Source organism: Saccostrea cucullata, unplaced genomic scaffold (genome assembly GCF_032062105.1).
Source record: "Saccostrea cucullata isolate Sc308-1 unplaced genomic scaffold, CSIRO_AGI_Scuc_v1 ctg3207, whole genome shotgun sequence".
In the NCBI taxonomy this organism is placed as follows: Eukaryota; Metazoa; Mollusca; class Bivalvia; order Ostreida; family Ostreidae; genus Saccostrea; species Saccostrea cuccullata.
In genome coordinates, this window is record NW_026933236.1 from 28,353 (window position 1) to 50,783 (window position 22,431).

At 32.8% G+C, this 22,431-nt stretch overlaps 1 protein-coding gene and 1 long non-coding RNA gene across 2 annotated transcripts; both read right to left on the reverse strand.

Annotated features, from left to right (window-relative positions):
- Positions 1-924: 924 nt before the first annotated feature.
- Positions 925-15,195, reverse strand: LOC134237757 (multiple epidermal growth factor-like domains protein 10). Its single transcript, XM_062719904.1, has 5 exons — positions 15,177-15,195; positions 14,303-14,554; positions 13,874-13,954; positions 10,641-11,222; positions 925-1,079 (listed from the first exon to the last, which is right to left on the reverse strand). The coding sequence occupies exons 1-5, from the start codon at positions 15,193-15,195 to the stop codon at positions 937-939; spliced, it is 1,077 nt and encodes a 358-aa protein (XP_062575888.1). The 3' UTR covers positions 925-936.
- Positions 4,704-8,050, reverse strand: LOC134237754 (uncharacterized). Its single transcript, XR_009985871.1, has 3 exons — positions 7,917-8,050; positions 7,632-7,738; positions 4,704-4,783 (listed from the first exon to the last, which is right to left on the reverse strand). It is a non-coding gene; the product is annotated as an uncharacterized LOC134237754 (long non-coding RNA).
- Positions 15,196-22,431: the final 7,236 nt, after the last annotated feature.

The following is a 22,431-nucleotide window of genomic DNA, read 5'->3' on the forward strand; positions in this document are numbered from 1 at the left end:
AAAGCAAATTCCACTGAAAACTGATGTCTTCTGCAACATTTTAAGAAAATACGGGAAAATGCACAAGTTAATGACGTCACAATTACCATTTAGGAGATCATTTGAGAGAAAACATTAGTGTATTCTTACTGCAAAGAATCCCTATGATTCAGAAAGAATGAATTTTAATGACTTATATCACTTTCATATTTAAAGCCCCCGCTTGAAAAGAGTATACAGAGGGTACAGTGTATATAGTTATCGGTATTTTCGTCCGTCCGTCCGTCCGTCTGTTACGCTTTGGGGTACCCATCTCTTATCCGCAACTCCTCTCATACCACTGAAGGAAATTTAATGAAACTTTCACAGAATATTTATTACATATTGCCATTGTTCACCTCCTATTTTACTTTTAGATCTGACAAATATTTTGGATTTTCCAGAGCAAAACATGGACACTGCCATTTTATTCATATGGGAGGCGGGGGGTATCATTTAGTGAGCTCATTGCTCACAGTACCTCTAGTTTAGAAAGATATAGGGCTTTATTTGTATTGAAACTGTACCTTCTTCTTATATGTAAGAAGTGTAGATCTTAAGATATTTTTCAAACCTCAACATCATGCATGTGCTTTGCTGAATTTTTATTCTTATAATATTATCATCTTTATTCCATGCGAGTCCTATATAACACTAGACAGTAGCATGGGCCAAAAGCTTGCTCAAATATGAATTCTGGATGGTTTTATTGCCTGAAAGCTTATCGGCAATTATTGTTCATATGCCATATATGTTAATTTAAATGACATTTTTTTTCTGCGTTAAAAAGACTACTCTTGTCAAAAAATGTTAATGTTGGAATCAGGTTGTTTGACGGCACTCCTTGTATGTTTGCTGTTTCATGTGGTTCTCTATGGCTGCTTACCCTATTAAGCTTGCGACTTTACAAAAAGTGTATCATCTTTTACCTTTAAAGTTTTCAATGAAGTTGATATTACAGCCCTCTATACACGACCCATTGTCTGAGAAACATGTTCCGTTTAAACAGACTGGGCTACATTGTTGATCACATCTTGGTCCATGATGAGTTCGACTGCATTCTGTAAGTAGATTATATATATCTCCAAAATAATTCCAAAAATACTATATTTTTACTCTGTTGCACTCTATTATGGAATGCTACACGTAAAGCAGGACTTAAATAAAAATAGAATAACTTTAAGCTGTCACTTATTCAAACCTACATTATTAGTCTGATTTATAAAGTCTTTATGATTGATTAATTGTATGTTGTTTGACGTCCCTATCGAGAATTTTTCACTCATATGGAGACGCCACCACTTGCCGGTGGAGGGCTACAATTTTTGTCCTATGCCCGGCACTCAGGGCCTTTGAGCAGTGAGGGATCTTTTTCGTGCCAGCATCTACTGCGACACGGGGCCTCGGTTTATACGGTCTCATCCGAAGGACCGGTCTCCACGTCCCACAGTGGGATTCGAATCCGCGACGTAAGGATTGACTCCTTACTTCGCGACTCTAGAGCAGGCGCTCTAACCACTTAAAATCTTTATGTATTTTCTCCCAAACACTATTCAGTAACAAAGTCTACCGACAAGGTCTCATTTGCATCAAAAGTATAACCATTACAAAACAGAATGTAGAGATTCTTTTTTTTTCTTCTAGATCGATTTTATACAACATGAAAACTACTGTAAAATCACATATTTTCATTGGATGAAATTTTCGTGGTATGAGGAAAAAAGTTGGTTCGTAGAGATTTGATTTCGTGGAGCAAGATCTTTTAAATAGTTGTGTAAAAGTAGTTATGAAAATTAACATTTCGTGGTAGTCATAAATTGGTGGGTCTCTTAATACCACGAAAACAACGAAAATTAAACCTTCACGAAAATAAGTGATCTCACTGTTTATTTTTTATTATTTTTTCTGCAAAAAAAAACTCTCAGAATAAACACATATATTTATGATTAATGTACATCAAAAGTTCACTGCTAATAGTGTATAAAAACTCAACCCTTTATTGAAATACCGTACAAACCGTCACGGTAACTGAAACAAGAAAGCGCTAGGTCCGTGATAGGATGGTCATATGTTCGAATTACGGCTGTTACTGATCTTAGTCGATTAAAAAATATGTAGCAATGTTCCTTTGCCAAGCGATCGGCACTTTAAAGTGAAGAACCTTGTAAACCGATATATATTATTGACAAACACAATCCAAAACAAAAAGGGAAAATCAAAATTCCCTTTTTTTCACCCAAGGTTTACAATCTGAAGTCATTTTGGTCTTAAAATCCTTATATGTGTCTCCACAAGTTCCTTTTTTGAAGATTTTTCTTAAGTATTTGAGGAACGTTCCTCTTTATACACTTCAGATGCATTTGTTATGACCAGAGATTTGAGGAACGTTCCTCATTCTACACTTCTGGTGCATTTGTTATCACCAAACATTTGAGGAACGTTCCTCTCACTCTCTTTCTCTGAACTTCAGATTCATTTAGTATGACCAGAGATTTGAGGAACGTTCCTCTCTCTGAACCTCAGATGCATTTGTTATGACCAGAGATTTGAGGAACGTTCCTCTCTCTAAACTAAGATGAATTTATTATCAACAGACATTTGAGTAACGTTCCTCTCTTACATGTGCACATACAGCGTGTATTTTTAAATACTTTAAGAATCTTAACACATGAGACATTTGAGGAACGTTCCTCTCTCAAATTCACTTTTTCTGAAGACATCTCATGAATGGTCATGACATCAGGCATTTGAGGAACGTTCCTCGCTCGGATTTAATTATTACTGTAGGCATCTCAAGGATTGTCAAATATCAAGCATTTGAGGAACGTTCCTCTCACAAATGGTTGTCTCATGAATTGTCAAACATTAGGCATTTCAGGAACGTTCCTCACTAAAATTTAACATTGTTCACACGTGATACTTACATGTATGTGAAACGTTCCTCTCTCAGATTTGTATATGTTGATACCTTATTCATATTAAATCAGGCATTTGAGGAACGTTCCTCTCACAAATGGTTGTATTTCTGTTGATTACTTATACCTCATGAAGCTTGCAACCCGTGCATTTGAGGAACGTTCCTCTGTCTTGTAATGAATATCTGTTGATACATTGCAAAGCCCACTTAAAAATAACTTTAAAGGAACGTTCCTCTCTAACATTATCATGTGTTTTGTGATATTATATTAGTTTTTATCGTACATGAAGAATTTGGGAAACATTTCTCTCTTTTATATGAAATGCAGTACATATTCATAGAAACATTTTTTATCTGTACACACTCTACAAAATATATATGAAAAATCATTTTGTCATTTATACAGTACTTTTTGAATTAAGGCTTTCTTAAAGCATAATATAAACTAGGTACAGGAACAAACAAATTTTTCACTTCGGAACAATCATGTGCAATGTGCAGTGTTCATGTATCAACTCAAAGGGCTTTTTCACTGAATGGCAGTGTGATCACATATTACAATATCTTGGTTAACAGGTTAATACCCACAATATTTTTCCTTTCTACCACGAAATTAAACCAAAGTTGTGATGAAGGTCAACCATGTTTATTTCTCGGTTACATCTTTCCCTCATAATAGAGACGATTCCAATTCCTTGGTCTCCAAAGGTTCATAGCATTTTTTCATCAGTCACAGTAAAACAGCCTCAACAAGTTTCCTTGGTGTCATCTTCTGTAGGAAAAATCTCACATTCAGTACAGCATGTCGTATTATCAAAGATGTGATTCAGGCAAAGTTAGAATAATCGAAACAATGTGTACATAATAACAAGTTTTGATGTCTCATCTAAAAATTAAATAGACTGGAAAAATCGATATAAAAAATTGCGAAACTTAAATTAAAATTTTGAACTTTAAATTGCCCATGAATTATGAAAGCATTTCCATACTGTATTAAGAATATTGCAAAATTGACACTTTCTATCTTTCTCATACTATTTAAATGAAACACTGTAAATGTTTTATATTTAGAGTGTACTATATTTGGCGGAAGTTGATATTTTAATAAGTTAGCGTAGGTATGATTTAGCACATTTTAATGTTTTATGTTTAAGTCATTTAGTGTTGTACTTGTATTAGCAGATGTTTCTTTCCGCCAAAAAGCTAAAAAGAATACACCGCCAAATGTTACACGTTTACAGTAATAACTCTGATTTGCAAATTATGTCTGAGAAAAATCATTCTCCTTTATATCTTGCATGTAACACTAATTTAAAAACTAAGTGACAATTGGAAATGTAAATTATAATAATATATAGGTCTTAAGCCCCATACTCCTCAAATGAACATTTTATATACATGTATGATAATATTAGTCATCAAATTTTTTTAATTTATTTCTCTTTTTCCATAGTGCATGCAGGTGTCATATAATATTTCATGGGTTTTATTAATGTATTCTTTAATTTACAAGAACCTATTTTCATTCTGAATCTCAGTTTGTATTATATTGTAGTACTATTGTGTATTTCTTAAAACTGAAGAATTGATTCTACAATAGGGATTTGTCTAGTAACCCTAAGTCCTGTATCATTCTCTACTTTAAAGATAAAGACTTTGAGGACTTGATGTCTTCCTGGCCCCAGCTCACACTGTAATTGTTATTAATCACTGCCAATCATATATGCTCATGGAACACTAGCTATAGGCGATCAGCTCTGGCAACTATCTGTCCCCTGTGACTTCATGGACAGTAAAGATCAGTGCTGATGCTATGATGACTTGATCGTGTTATAGATAAACATGTCTCTGCAGTCAGAAGATTGAAGCAATTAATTTACATTGTAGAACAGAGCTCAAACAGTGAGAGAATTAAGATCTTGTTAGAGTTTTAAATTTTACTCCTTAAAATTTTGATAGTTTCAATATATTTAAAAAACAAAAAATGTAATGAAATTTATAATTACGCTGTAAAACTTTACTAATTATTCTAGTTCGGGAATAACAAATATCAGGCTAAAATCTGTTTTGTACATATTAAATGCAAAGACACATTCCACAGAATTATTTTGTTAAAAAAAAAAATAATAATAATGTGAAAACAACATCTCCTGCACTTAATTGTCAGATCTTAAGGAAGCAGGAATAAGAATCCATATTTCCAAAAAAAAAAGCCCTTAAAAATGTTTTATTGATTTAGAATATTTTATTAAATTATTAGCACATGTATTAAAAGAAATGTACTAAGTAATACAATTCTACAATTTTTTTATTTTTATTGATTGACAATTGCTCATCTTCCTTCCCCCTTTTCAAAGTCAGATACTTTGATAATGAAACTATCTTTGATTTAATTGTTAATTTCAGAAACATGCACTCTGAATTTCACAGATTTCCTATATCTTGGATTGCTGTGTGGGTCATTTGGGATTTAATAATTTAGCCAGCTGCAGCAAGGTCAAAAGTCTATGTTATCTGTAAAACTTGAGGTCAATTTATATAACCCCGGTCTTATCTGCTTTCATTATGTAGAAATAATTTAAGAAGATTTTCTTCAACTCTTTGAAATTACATTCACCAACACTGGAACACTGAGTTTCTTAGAATAAGAATTTCATTATTGTACATACCAGGCATGTGTTATAAAAATGAACCTTTCTTATGAAACTGAATAGTGCATTTTTTCTCCGCTTTAACCTAATAAATAAATCATAAGAAAATTACGGCTATATGCATAAAATGATGGAAGTATCAACTAGTGAAACCGTTACTCGTATTTTTAGTAATACTATTTTTCTTTTATCAGGGACCGGACACTGAGTACATAAGACATGATCTGCCGATCAACCATACATATAAAATGTTTAACTAATATACAATTTTTTAAGATCTGAATTATAAATACTTATTTATAATTAAATAATACATATTCTTAAGTTATTGTTAAAGTATTAAACTAATCCTTAACAATAGGTGTATGTAGGAATATAAACAAGATGCCACCTTTGGATTTTTTTTAGAATTAAATATATTTTTCAGTGGGATAGTGATGATTGACAACTAAAAGAAACTTCATATTCACTCTATTTTGGACTGCATTCCACTTTAATTAATATTAAAAATCTGTTAAAACAATTAATGCAATACATAAAATGTGAGTTTGTAACAAATTATTTATTTTTTAGAAAAGATTAGTATATAGAATGACAAGAAACCCTTTAAGATAAAGGTTTTGTTATATATGTTTCTTTAAATTGTACACGTGTACTTAAGCTTTGATCATAATCCTTGCAGTTGATAACACAACAAAATATGCCTAGAATTTTTATAAAAATAGAAGAAATTTTCCCGGTAAATTGTTTCAAAAAAGTGTTTAAATCTTTTATAATTAGTTTTTTTTTTTAAATTATCCTTATTATTTTAACCGCAGCATATAGTTTAAAAGGATACAATATTGAGTATAATAGTTTATTGAATTTGTGTCTTTTTTCCATAATATTTCAAGATAACCAATTTATAGTAAAATTTTAACATGTTTTTTTAGCAGGGTATGATATTAGACAAGGTCACTATATTGCTAGCAAAGAAAAACAAATGATTTTAATATATTAAGTACTCCTGTTCATACACACAAGTAAAAGAGCTAACAATATCTTGGGAAAGAATAAACATTTGACCAGTGACCACTTAGTGAAGCCGACAAAACGATAATTGTCTCAGAGTTTAAGATTTCAGCATTGGCCATACATAAAAAAACTACGGCTCTGTTTCATCTAAACACATTAATTCTTTGACACACTAGATTATTCCTTTGAGCCTCGTTGAATGTGTTCTGCTCTGCTCTAAAACCATCAGAATTAACAGTGCTGAGCATCTAGTCAAGCACGGATGATTTTTGGATTGAACTAGGTGAAACACAGCTATTGTCCTCTTTATCAAATCAATTAATGTTTTATTAAAAAAAAGCAAATAAGACACTGACTTGGCATATAAAATATACCAGGTCTGTCCAAATTTTAATTCAAAATAGAGTGTACGTCTCTTATCAATAATTTATAGTTAATACATGGACATGTTAAATCATGCCAGTTTACAAATTAAAAATATACCCGGTAATACAAATTAAAAACACTACATAAATATGTATATTTTGCATATTTTTAGAAAGTATATAGGATAAGTTCAGTGGCAAGGGGGGGGGGTAATTTTTTAAGGAGCAAATTCTCAATCAAAGTTTCCTGTGTTAGGAAGCCAAAAAAATTAGTATGGGCATGGACCCCACCCATCCCCACTCCCACCCCCCCCCCAAAAAAATAAATAAATTGAGATAAGTAAATGATGAATAATAAAAAAAAATTAACAAAATACAGTAAAACATGATTTTTGCCAACACACTTATGTTGAATTGAGTTACAGCGAAGTGCTTTTATTCCCTGTGACTTAATTATGTATTTTTATCTTCATAACGAATTTCGCTCATAATAATGCAAAATCATCCGTCGATCCCTGGCACTGCTTTTTAAACATGTTTTACTATATTCAATATAATTAATCTATTTCCTGCCATGTACAGCATTTGAAAACATATATTATATAGGAATTCATAGAATTTCTAATTTTCCCAACTAATAATGAAAATTATGACTACGGTACTTACTTGATTTGTTTAGGACACTTTAATCATTTCTCTGAAATGTTGCTGCAAGTGGTGTCATGAGGGTATTCGTTTTCTTTTACATTGAAATCCAGGGCATATCATTTTGTCTGAAATTAAAGTAAATTTCTCATTTTAATTTACTGGTATTTGGAAGTGTCTGACAGCTTATATTTCAGCAGGATTGATCAACTCTGACTAAGTTATTGATAAAATATTTTATTTTAATTTTTATGCAAACAAAGCATATAAAGAATTTTCATAAATTGATATTATTTGCATATATACCTTGATAAATCCTTAACTGTGAAGAACTGCAACATCCTGTTTTATTCAACAATCTTTCGATGTGATGAGCATCTTCTGAATTGAAATCGTGAACATTTTGGTAGGGTTGAGAGATGGATGTGTCCAAGACTGATAACACACCCAAGATTATCAGTGTGCAGTTTTTTGATTGACATTTCTTCAGTTAGTGGCACCACATGTTTCCATTCAAATATGTATGGAAGGGTCGCAGTTGCACATGTGAACAGCTATCATTTAAATGCAACTATTATTTGAAGGGGAATTCGAAATTGGAGAAATAAGACATTGATATATCTGCGTGTTATACTGTGTTATACTGTGATATACTGTGATAAAGTTATAAAATTAGTTTTGGTCATAAAACTGCGTGATGAAGTAAGTAGAAACACGTGCATGATTTTCAAATGTCAATGTATGTTCAACTTAAGAGAACTTACTGGTCAATGCACTGACTTTTCATAAATTAATCTTGGATGAACTATACTAAAAAAGCTAAGGGTAAGAATACTTTTCCTGAAAGATTTTTTCATTTAATAAATATCATAAAATTTCAATTGTTAAAGAAAATTGTTTATTTTAGTGTAAGAAAGCATTGCTTTATACAACAGTTTTATATCATAATGATAAATGCAAGGGACCAGGGGAATGGTATAACTTTTTTTATCAATTCCTTGTTGTAGATTTATATTTCTCTTGCACGATTCAAACAGTTGCCCTTTTTTCTCATTTAAAATAAAAATAAACATTTACTCTTTATTCAGCAGATATACATTCCTATATCCAGAGAAGTGACCTAATGACCTCAAAATAAAATGTGATCATGTATACTCCTAAAGGAGTGGTACCAACGAGTTTAATGTCTGTAATAATAAGAGGCTTTTCACAAAATTGACTGAAAAATGATTTCCTTAAATATTAATTGTCAAGAATGACACGTACTTGATCTTGTGATCGAGTTATGATCCCCAAATCAAAAGTGGTCATATATTTCTTAGGAGGACTACAGATCTAGTGCATTAAATTATTTTTCAAACATTAGAATCTCAAGTTACTGAAATATTGAGTAAACAATACTTTTCTATTTCTAGATCAGTTTGAGCTTTGTGCTTTCACCTTGTAACCCAAAATCAGTAGGGGTCTTTATTCCTTTGGGAGTATCAGTATACTAAGTTTGATGTCTGTAAAGCAAAGGGTTCCCAAAATTTTAAGCAGACATTATTTTTTTGTGTCAGAATAGTCTCAACCTTGAAATTTGACTTTATGAAATCAACAGGATTATCTACTCTTTTACGTTAGGGAGTACCTGGGTGTACAGCTTTCTTCAAATCCAATTATACTCTGATTCATGTATAAAGTTATATAATAACATTTGAAATCAGAAGAGGAGTATTCGACATGAATCCATTGTCAACAGTTGGAAGAGGAATGTTCCTCCAGTCCAGTGTCAAATTTTGAAATGGGGAGAGGAACGTTCAGTGTATTAAGATTCATGGTTGTAGTGTTTTTGATAGGAATTGGTAGAGGAACGTTCCTCAAATGTACTGTTTATATACATGTAGTATGTATTATCAATTGAAATTGACTGATGAACGTTTGTGATATTGTGTGTTAAAACTTGTAAATACAGTGTCAAGTTGAAAGAGGAACGTTCCTCCAGTGTATATAGTATCAATATTTGAAATTGGATGAGGAACGTTCCTCAAATATGTTGTGTTTAGACTAGTAAATCCAGTGTCAATAGTTTGAAGAGGAACGTTCCTCCAGTGTACATGGTGTATATAGTATCAATATTTGAAATTGGAAGAGGACCGTTCCTTTAATGCCTAATATTTGAAAATTCATGAGATGCCTACGGTAATAAGTAAATTTGAGAGAGGAATGTTCCTCAAATGCCTGATGTGTTCATTCATAAGGTATTTAAAAATACACACTGTATGTGCACATCTGTAAGAGAGGAACGTTACTCAAATGTCTGGTGATAATAAATGCATCTTAGTTTAGAGAGGGGAATGTTCCTCAAAAGTCTGGTCATAACAAATGCATCAGAAGTTCAGAGAGAGGAACGTTCCTCAAATCTCTGGTCATAACAAATGCATCTGAAGCTAAGAGAGAGGAACGTTCCTCAAATCTCTGGTCATACCAAATGCACCAGAAGTTCAGGGAGAGGAACGTTCCTCAAATGTCTTGTCAAAACAAATGCATCTGAAGTGCGAGAGAGGAACGTTCCTCAAAAGTCTGGTCATAACAAATGCATCTGAAGTGTAGAAAGAGGAACGTTCCTCAAATACTTAAAAAAATCTTCAAAAAGGGAACTTGTTGAGACACAAATAAGGATTTTAAGACCAAAATGACTTCAGATTGTAAACCTTGGGTGAAAAAAAGGGAATTTTGATTTTCCCTTTTTGTTTTGGATTGTGTTTGACAATATATGTGAAACATTCTACAAAGGGAGGTAAAACAACGTATTAATCTATTAAAAAGCGCGTCATCAATTGAATAATTTTAATCTTAAATTTCTATTGAAATATACTCTGATTGTAAATGAGTATTTTACGGTATTCCCTTAAGCTTCTGCAACTTATCCCTGATATGAATTAAACAATTAAATGTATATGTTTCCTCATGTGCAATCTTTAAGGGTAATTTATAGAAAAAATAGGTTTTAAGCACGGAATGCTTTAAATTCATGAAATTTAGGTTTACCTGCGCATTTATCTCCTGTCCAGTTCGGCTTACATCCGTTAATACAAACTCCATTTCGACTGCAGATAGTTTGTACACAGTTTTCACTACATTGCATATTACATAAGGAACCGTAAAAACCGCTGATGCAACCATTGCTGCAATGTCCATCTATTGGTCTACATTCCTTATTTAGGCAGTTATTGCTACATTTTTTATCGCACTGTGATCCGTAAACACCTTTATTACATGTTTCACAATTCCCAGTATTTCTGCTACAAATACCAGTTCCGCAGTTACCACAACGATCTTGACAATAGCTTCCATAATACCCAGATACACATCCAGTCGTACAGAATCCCGTGTCTTTATTACATTTTTGTCCAGAACACTTCGAATTACAAAGCTGTTCGCATCTATCGCCATAATACCCGTCGATACAAGAATTACAGATTCCATCAACTCTATTGCAAATCTTCAAATGACAAAAAGACGGGCAGAAATTCTGACATTTATTCCCCCAGTATCCTTCAGTACATCCTAGAGTGCAGTATCCATGCGTATCACATTGCTTTGCTACGCAATAAGGACTGCATAAGGCAGCTAGAGAAAGAAAACATCGAGATTAAAAGTATGCATCATTCCGTTTTATCATAAGACTGACATATCATAAATGTAACTATGAATTAATTTTCTTATTAAAAAAAAAAAAACAAAAACAAAAACAAAGAAAAAAAAACCATATGACTAATTTTAATTTATGTCAGAGCAACTGCAAGGAATAGTTGCGAGGGTTGATCCAAAAGTAATGTCACAACTTCGATAAAATTGCTCCTGGTCGACGTAAATTGACAAAATTACAGATGATGGAAGCTATATTGATTTCGAATCAGTCCTGAAAAAATTCAAATAAAAATGATTCATACTTTTCAAAATATCGAATTATATATAAATTGTGCTTATGATAGTCCCGGCACGTAAATAACGTCATATGACGAATATGCGCTGTCATACACCTTTAAAAACGATTCTCCTTCTTTTAATTTAACACATTGATATTCAATGCATTCACATATTTTACTTTCTTTAAGAATTATTGGCATCAGTTGTGCACTCTATCCATAATTCAGCCCTTTATCAAAAATCTTTGAACATTATCATCAAACTTATCTCACATTGTTCAAACTGTACCAGCTTGACACGAACCTCTTTTTCGACAACGTCGACGCCATTGAACGTTTTCACCCGACCACCTATCTTTCGGTCTTTCTGTCCTCAACTTAAATTACGCATGATTTGCCCCAAATTACCGAAATCATCTTTGAACGTGCCTCTTGTTTACATTCTTTCCTCTGATTTACATCATAAGTGTCTCTACTGGAGATTTCCAGATTTTGAAGGGAAGAAAGCGTTACAACTCGTTTGGGCGTTTTTTCTTTCCATTTCTACATTCCTTTCGTGCAAAACATCCGATATAAACAACAATATTATGATTAAAAAACAATGACGTCATTTAATTTTTGACTTAGGACTAGAAAATGTAAATCTTGTCTTTTAAGATATTAGACGATTGGACGCTTTTTTTAGATGCTTTTTCAAATGTGTTGTCTTTTTTTCATTCTAACAATATACACTTTAAAAAAGCGACGTTTTGTTGTGACGCGTCGACACCCCCTATGCTTGATGTTATAAACGTCTACAAAATGAATTGAACTAAACATAATTTAATGAAATTTTCAACTTTGAATAGATTTATTTATAGATATCTTTTGGTGCATTATATTTAATTTGATAATATAACGCCAAATATTAAAGATATGGGCACAGTGACATATTACATTTGAATCAACCATCGTATTTTCCGTAATAGCTCGTTAGAAAAAAAATAATTTGAATTTGTTTCGTGGTTAAGATTCTCTCTCAAACATACATCCTCTCACCCACACCAAATGGTGATAGAGAGCTGGAAATTTAAATAAGATCTATGGGTCATTATCAACTCAGGATTTTTTGTGCCATTTTCTACTGGAACCTCGATTTATAGGTCTCATTCGAAGGTCCGTTTGTATATCTTGTAGTGGGATACGGTTTAGGAATTTCAGAAAGGAAATGAAATGCACTTTTAAAAAAATATTCTTTGAACGTATTTTCATTCATTGTAATAGAATATTCATACACCTCTTTAGTCAACATGTAAAAAATGTCTAATTTCATTTTGACTCATAATTTATGAACAATGGTATTTCAGATGACGTACCCCGATATATGAAATATCGAAATCTCCTCGAAAAATGTGTTAATCTTATGTAACTCTGCATTTTACCGCGTAATTTAAGTTTGGCGTGATGAATTGAATTATATTTTAATGTTGCAACAGAATTGGTTTTAATTGTTGCTGTTACTGTGTGTAACTTTATAATATCGTTTTTTCTATAGCTACGGTTACCATATCGAAAATGTTATTTGTTGTGTTACAACATATTTGTGAATTTTGCGAAATAGTCCAAGTCAATTGCCAGAACTCTAACAGACAAAAAATGGTGGTGAACAGTGAATATACATGTGTAAGGTACATGTAACATGTATTAATTAATATGACTGGTACTTGTTTTGCAGTAAAGAAGTTACATAACTGGACACTGTAAATTAACTTTTATTTGTGAGAGTTTTCGCGAGCTAAGCGAAAGCCTCCTCATTTCGAATATTTCCTGCCGCGAAATGTTCCTTACATTCTCTGTGTCTATTAACAACATATCAAACAGGATTATTTTAATTAATTGTCGCGATCTAGTTTACTCCCTGTAAATGGCAAAAAAGTTGTCGCAAATAATAGTTGGTTTAGAGTATTACATGTTCATGTACAATGTAACTGTGTTTGTCTGAACTCAGAACGATTGGAGATTGTTTGTTTATGTTTTGGCTGTGCTGAAACTTTGTGCTAAATTCAAAATATTTTCTTAGGCCATATCATATTTGTTTGCTTGCCCTCTCCCGACTCAAGGCAAAATTATTGGACCTGTATGTAGGTTGGAATTTAATTTTCCAAGAAATTTAAACATTTATTTAGGAATGAGTCAAAGAAAAATTGTGCACTGGAATGTAAAAAAACATTAGATATATCATATTTTCTCCGTCAGGAGGGAGGGGAGCAACTACAATGTAAACATTAAGATGGTCTTAAGTTGCGGTTCACGTTTTTCAAATAATTTGTCTTTTTCAATTTAGACATAAGTATACCAATAAATTATACTCACTACAATTGCCATTTATTACATCACAAACTGAACAAGCATTACACAGTGCACAGTTTTCTCCAAAATGACGAATATTGCAACCTTCAACAAATTAAAAGACTGATTAAATATTTTTATTGATATTCTTTCGGAATGATGCAACCCTTTATTGTCAAAGTTTTTTACTTACAATAATCCTTGAATAAATGCGTACATTGTATATATATTTTTAGTAAATAAGAATTCACTTTCATAACTATGATTGAATTCTTCACAATTGTTCTTGTTTTCAAATGTTTTCTGTACAGTTTTTGATAAGACATTAACCAATTTTCATGTCTTAAGAAATTACAATATTGTGGAGTAAAAGAGAAAGAAATGATTGGCATAAGTTGAAAAGGCACTCATTGAACTAAAATTGATATAAACAGGGACATTGTAATGCATTACCAATCACTTCAATTTCACAGATCTCTAAGACAGGTCCTATGGAATCTTTGTCTTCTGGAGCGTGGTATGTTGTCTCTACAATGACGTATCTCGCCGTCTGTTTACAAGGGATGTCAATCACAGGTGGGGGCGTGGCTGGGGATGTATTGTTGTCTGTGTAACATCGTACTCTAGATCTCTTTATTGAGGTATCTACCGATGAATTTGATACATCCAAGTAAAACTGGCGAAGTCGGTATGGAGGCCAACTATCTGAAATAAGAAATACTTCTTCAATTTACTTCCTTAATAAACATATCAATGTAGAATGCAGAAGTTATATAGGTGGGAAGAATTCATTAAAAAAGCCACGATCTGAAATTCTGATGGTCACTGTGTCATAATTTCGGAGGGCAAAAAAGATTTGATTCGAATCAGATTGACGACAAAAAACGACATAGATATTTTAAATCCAAAACTAAAGCATCTTTTTGATGTCAACTTCACAGTACTTGTGTGTGCAATCAGAATGTGTTCTAGCAAAATAATTTTGCAAATGACCAATAACTAGGTAAGTAATTTTACGAGTTCCATTAATATTTGTATTTATATTGAAATATTTGTAATATTTACCAAATATATTTCATTATCCAGTTCTTAGGAGAAAAAATTCTATGTTATCCTCCTTTCTAAACTTGTGATATGATATTAAATCTATTACAAAGAAAAAATGTGTTTGTGTCATCAGACTTTAATAAAACATATGGAGATAACAAACAGTATTCAAGTCAATTAAACAGCACAAAAACAGGTACAGACCAAGCACGGACCTCAAAAACATCAAAAATGAGTTCAGGTGCTATGGAGGAGTGAGCATCCCCTAACGACCGGTTACATCCTGTGTTTCCTGTCATGGTCGTTAAATAATGAAAAAAAAACAATCAAATTTATTCGTAAATGAGGCGATAATTCTCCCTCAAACCTTGGAAAATTTATCAGCAAAAATATGCGATTTTTTATTTGAAATACTTTACAAGTATTGATGATTTTTTAAAGTCAACACGTTGATTAAAATAATAAGGTCTACAATATTATCCGAAGCAAAAGGGTGATGTTAATATTATTCTTAGAAGGTGACGAAATCATCGTATTGACCAGTTAACAGGAATAATTAATCATCGTATGAATCAATGTTTAAATAAAACTCTTCCTTCTTGACATTTACTGAATTGCAAACTAAACACAAGGAAATAAAGCATGAATTAAATATTTCCTACTTCTCTGATTGGGAGAGATCAAATAATATTGATTATATGCTACGTTATATTCACCTGCACATGTCCTTCCACGGCATTGAGAAGATTTTTTCTTTACATTTGTCTGAGAATAGAGTGGTAAATTACTGAATTTTGGCAAAAGCTTTGACAAGTAATATTAATTTGGGAAATTTATGAAGGGGGGGGGGGTGTCAATCTCGTTGACATATCATCAATAAAATATATTTAATACAATCAAAAATACTTTCGGAAAGTTTTTTTTTTCCGCTTGCTGCTTCAAAACCTCATTTCATTTTTACCTAGAAACAAAATTTTGAGTACCACTCCCTTCCTAATAGAAGGAGAAGCATTCGTCCAACTCATTTTTTTTGGTTGGATGTTAAGGTCAAAAAACTATGAGAGTGTTTTTTTTTAAATGTTATCCTTAAAATTTACCTTAAAACTTTACATTTTCAAAAACGTTAGGGAGAGCGGCAGGCCTCCATTAACCCTTACCCCTATCTTCACCTAAGAATTTATATGCCTCATTCCTATTTCATATGATAGGGAGTTTGGTGTGAAGGGAATAGTGTTGTTCAAAAGTTATGTATACATTGCATTTGTATCAATTTGGAATAAACCAAATCCATTTTAGTCTATTAAATGTGGAGAAAAAAACATCTTACTTTTAATTTCTGTCATTATTATGGGTTGAATGAAATACATTAACATTTTATTTAAAAAAATCATTGAATAATGATTTTTTTTTTAAAAAGAACGGAAAGAGTGGTTTAATTTACCTTCATTTCTAGAGTATATTCTAACAGATTTTAAACTATAAGCTGTTCCGAGATCCACCTGAATCCACGCTAATGTTTGATGTTTACCGGTATGTGCACACTCTGGAAAACTCTGAGCGTAATTGCCATCAACAGCAAGTGATGCATTCTTAAATGTTGAACTTTGGGAGGCGGAAGCCCCAGACACTCTGCTCAAGTTTGCTAAAGGAGAATACGAAATTTATTGGATTTGTTTTACATTTATCTATTTTACACGAACTTTCATAGTTTAATTCTAGTCAAATCATAAGTTTGATCAAGAAGAAAAGGTGCCTTTATAGTTTTGATTCAAAATTTAACATCCTTCCCTCTAGCAGTAATATAAAAAATAATATGATATAATATTATTTACATGTATATATATAATATAATAATATAAGAATAACTTAAGCTTTGAATTTTATTAAACTTCAGTTATGTACCATAGGATTCACACTTTTTGATTGATACATGTATTTGCTCGTTCTCTGTGTTTAACGTTTCTTTCGAGATTTTTTTTACTCTTATTGAGAACCAACAGTTGTCGTTAGAGGGCTGCAAATGCATACAGGATCAATGGACACTAATGAATGTTTTTCGTGCCAACATCTATAGCGACATGGAACCTCAGTTTATTCAGTCTCATCCAAAGGACATGTCACCACGTTTTGCAGTGAAATACGAATCTGAGAAGTAAAGATGAACTCCTTATACCTGGACTATAGAGCAAACGCTCTAACCATACACTGCGCCCATGCAGGTGACTATACAAAGTTCAGAATGAAGGATATAATGAACAGTATTCAATCTCAAAGTCCATAAAACAATACAAAATAGGAGCAGAGCAAACACAGATCTCCGAAACATTAAAAGTAGGATCAGGTGCCATGGAGGAGTAAGCATCCATTGCCTACCGGTCACACCTGCCGTGTGCTCCTTGTGATGATCGGGTAAAAACGGAAAAATCCTTGTCAATTCCATGTTTAAATAATGGATTAACAATTAGTATGAAAAACGTCAGTCAGTATTTGACTCAATGTTAAATTGTATTTTTCTGACGAGGTCATTGTATCGACCACAGAACTTACGAAATGATGACGAGTCTGCAGATATTCTTATTTCATCAACTTGCTTTTCAATAATTAACCTCGTTCTATAAATTGTTCATACGTAGGCCCTGTTCTGGAGTATAGAATCAAATGAGATATATATACTCCGTATGCAGGTGATGAAGGTATATTCCTGCATAAGTAAGGGAAGTTGCCGATAGAAAAGTTAAAGTCATCACGTTTATCATATAGCTTGGTTTTTAGAGTACCATTGATGTCTTTTTCGAGTAAAATATCCAAGTATAACACTGATCTGTCAGACTCTGTGGTATCTTTTATCTGAAGCTCATCAGGATATATCGTATCGATGTAGGAATGGAAATTACTATTGCTAATTGACAATACGTCGTCGATATATCTAAAAGTCAAATTGAAGGCCACAGCAAGTGTTTTCTCCTTTTCACGCATAAGATGAAGCTCGAATTCTGCTTCATATGAATATAAAAATAGGTCTGCAAATAACGGTGCGTAAATGGTACCCATGAAAATTCAAAAAGATTGTTGGAATACCTGGTCTCTAAAAGCCACATGGATATTGTAAATCAGAAACTCAAGCATCTCTTTGATATCAACTTCAGAGTGCTTGTGTTTGCAATCAGAATGTGTTTAAACAAAATAATTTTGCAAATGACCAATGACCAGATAAGTAAATTAACGAGTTCCATTTTTTATTAAAAAAGCAGATGTCCATGATAGCAAAAAGCCTGGACTTTAATTTATCGCGGGGAATGGTTGTGTATAAAGTTGAAAAGTTATAATTTTTAAGCTGCTGATGTAGGTAAAATCTTGTGATTTCAAATTGTCCAAAAGTTCTTTGGAATTTTTGAGAATCCACATATGATTCACACCACTTCTTGAATATTATGTTGCACAGTTCTCTTGAAGTTTTTTCTTCACTACTGTCAATATTTTAGTGAGTAGTAACGAAAGAGGCTTGGTTAAACATTTACTGGAACCCGCAATGTATCTTTGTTTGTAAGGATTTTTATGAAGTTTCGGAATATAATGTATATAGGGTAGTACAAATTCATTTTGGCTCTGTGGTATATTAAAATATTTAAAACTGACAAAGGATTTTGAAGAATTTCTTCCTTAGAAAGGGAAGTATGAGTATAAGTAGGATTACCACTTCTTCTAAAATACAATTTATAAAATGGGCCTTACAAACGAAGACAATGTTGTTTCCTGCTTTCTCGGCAGGGACCAGTACTGAATCTACATACACTTTCTGGACGCTCGTAAAATAATGTGATTTTTTTTTTTTTTTTTTTTGCAACTGTTTTTTTTTTAAATGGAATTTTATATTAATTTCAAACTGAGTCAATCGTTTATGACTAAAGTTGTTCACCTTATATTCAAGTGCATAATTTCAATAAATTCGTATTCACTTCAATTGATCCTATATATACTGTAATATGGTACGACTTTATAGATCTTCTATGTCTTTATTTGTAATTGCCTGTTATCATTTCATATTTGGGGTAAATGCGATCCATTTTTTTTTAAAGGAATTTTATCAATTTCCAAAAATACTTCGACCTCCTATTGTGACTCGACCTTAATCAGAAAAGCCTTATTGGTTAAATTAAACCTGAATCTATAGCATATTCATCGTGTAATTATTGAGTAAATAATTTGAACATACCGTAACAATATCCGACACTGAATAGCGAAAAAAAAGACACACAAAGTGCTGTGTAGGTAGACATTTTGAAAACAAGGAAGTAATTTTTCAGAGTGAAAAACTCAATGTAAACGTCTAATATTTAAAAAGCTGTTCAGCTTTTATCATCAATAATTCCTCAGTGACCCGTAATCTGACAATGTCCTTGTTCATTTACATATATATCCACAAATGATCCTTATTTACACATTTTGATGTTGTTTTGCACAAGACTACGTTAAAAATTAAAATGTAAGGGTCGCTGTTCGAGCTCTAACGACAAAGACTATTCAAAAAGAAAATTCGAACGGTTCACCTCTTTTTTCAGTTTCTTCTAAACCAACAATGCAACCCGAATGTATGTCACTGTTATTTTTTTCCTAATCCAAAAAAAGGATAGAAAGGTCAGATAAATGGAAATGAATTTAAAGAAGTGCATGGCTCCATACTATGGGTTGCTTTTATATATAAAGGAAATACTGTTCTGGGAGAAAGTTTTCCTATTCATATACAATAATGTAGTTTTTCACAGGCACATAATATCAGGGATGGGGTTGGGGAAGCTTCTTAAGACATAACCTTAAGCTTTTAAATGAAAATGTTCATTGAAAGTCATTTTTTTCCCAACCCCTCCTTTTATGTTGAAGTATGGACCAAATAGGGATTATGGAGATTTGTTTAAAAATAGTATTAAAAGAAGTTTGATAGCAAAAAATTTGATCCTGTCCCAACCCCAGATATAAGAGATATTTTAAGCTTACATTTATCTATACTTTATATACCTGATGGTGCATGTACGTCCATAATGTACGTAAATCCTTTCCATCTGAACAAATGCTTTATGGCAAATGCTGAAATACCTCACCTGATTTGGGGGGAAACAAGATAAATGTGGACGACATTTTGCATTTTATAATATATTTAAATTCAACAGTGTAATTTGTTAAACATTCAAGAAAACAAACCTTTAATTTACTAGATTTTGAACATGCATGAACAAATCCAGACTATCTCATGTTATAAAATCACACAATCTATTAAAGTTGATCTTTTCTTATCTTATTGATCTTTTCCTTGCATCGAAACTTTTCTTTTGTATTTCTATTTAGGTGCCAGAAGAATTAATGAATAAATAAACAAATCAATTGGTAACTTGAGTGATGTAATAGATATGTATGTGGTACTTCTAGTAATTTTCTTTCCAAAAGAAAAGGAGAAATCTCTATTTATTATTATCACATGTTCATGTAAATAGCAGGACTTTTGTTGTGATTGATTGATTGTATATTGTTAAATGTCCCTTTTGAGAATTTTTCACTCATATGGAGACGTCACCGTATGCCGGTGAAGGGCTTCAAATTTAGACCTATACTCGGCACTCGGGGCCATTAAGCAGTGAGGGTTCTTTATCGTGCCAGCGCCTACTGTGGCACGGGACCGACGTTATTAAGGTCATATCCAAAAGACCCGTGACCTTCAATTCTGGTGCCGAGCGCTTGGCGAAGGAACAGTCACTACCTATTTTTATGTCTTAGGTTTGACGCGGCGCCGGGAACGAGAATCGAATCCGGGCTTCCCCATCACGAAGCCAACGCGCTACCACTAGGCTATCGTGAACGGTGTGATGAAAGAAGGATGTGGAGATTAGGAACATAATTCAATTTCAAAGTCCATAAAACAATAAAAATAGGAGCAGAGCAAACACCGACCTCCAAAACATTATAGGTTGGATCAGGTGCCATGGAGGAGTGAGTATCACCTGCTGACCGGTCACACATCCCGTGTGCGCCTTGTCATGATCGGGAAATAACGGAAAAATTCGTCGTCAATACAATGTACATGTATAAATAATAGACAACAATAAGTATGAAAAATCAGCCAGCATTTGACTTAGTGGTTTATTGTATTTGCTGACAAGATCATTGTATCGACCAAAGAAATTACGAAATGATGACTTTAAACAAGATTGCTGATATTTTTGTTTCATCATTTTTTGTAAATTATCTCGTTTTAGAAATTGTTCGTACGTAGACCATGCTCTGGCGTATCGAATCAACTGAGATGTATACACTCTGTATGCAGGTGATGAATGTATATTGCTGGATAAGTAAGGCAGGTTGACGATAGAAAAGTTAAGTAAAATATTCAAGTATGAAAAAGATGTGTCAGACTCTGTGGTATCTTTAATCTCAAGCTCTCCAGTATATAGCTTATCGTAATTTTGATTTGAAATGACATCAATAATAAACCCCTGAATAATAAAAAAAAATCGTAGGCTTTCCTTGATGCTTATATATGAAACTTGCTTTTGCTTTCGATTATATAATTCCATACAAATTTTTGCACAAATATTTATCTCAATATGCAATTCTCCAACTATATATACTTGGTACACATTATACGGGTCACCATTGAAATATAAATTAACTAGTGCTAATTGTAACGGGAACCGTTACAGATGTTCCCCAAACGCTCCCCAACTCCCTTCCCTTGCCATATTCCCTGTAAGTTTCATTAAAGAAGGCAAAATCTATGCATTTAAGACGTAAACAACGTTTTCCCAAAAGTATACCAAGTATTTCAAATTTAAGCAATGCAGGCGTGCGCATGTGATTGCATGAGCGTAATGACGATATCATCTTGTCTACACTATTTTACTCATTTGCACGTGCACGCACGTGCATGATGACCATACCTTCTTGTAGGAGTCCATTATGTCTGTCTATGTTCTTAATCCCATCCTGTTTGGTTAAAAACAAGGGAGTTATAGCCATTTAAAGTTTAAGCCAATCAGATTGCAGCGCACGTGCATGCGCGTATTTTCATGACAATTATTATAAATCATATTGTAGGACATCTTAAAGTATGCCGATGTTTTAAATTTCAAAGCATTTTGTAAAAAAACAGAAAAGATATTGAGATTTTTGTTTCAGCCAATCAGAGCAAAGCGCACGTGCACACACGTGCATGCATGTGAATGGTGACCATACCATCCTGTAGGAGTCCTTTATGTCTATCTATGTTGTAAATCCCATGCTGTTTGGTTGAAAACCAAGGGAGTTATACTCATTTAAAGTTTCAGCCAATCAGATTGCAACGCACGCGCATGCGCGTGATTTCATGAAAAATTTTATATATCATATTGTAGTACATCCTACTGCATGTCTATGTTATAAATTTCAAAGCATTTCATCATAAAACAAAAAAGATATTGAGATTTCTGTTTCAGCCAATCAGAGCAAAGCGCACGTGCATGCGCGTGATTTCATGCAAATTTGACCATGTCATCTTATCTACACAACTT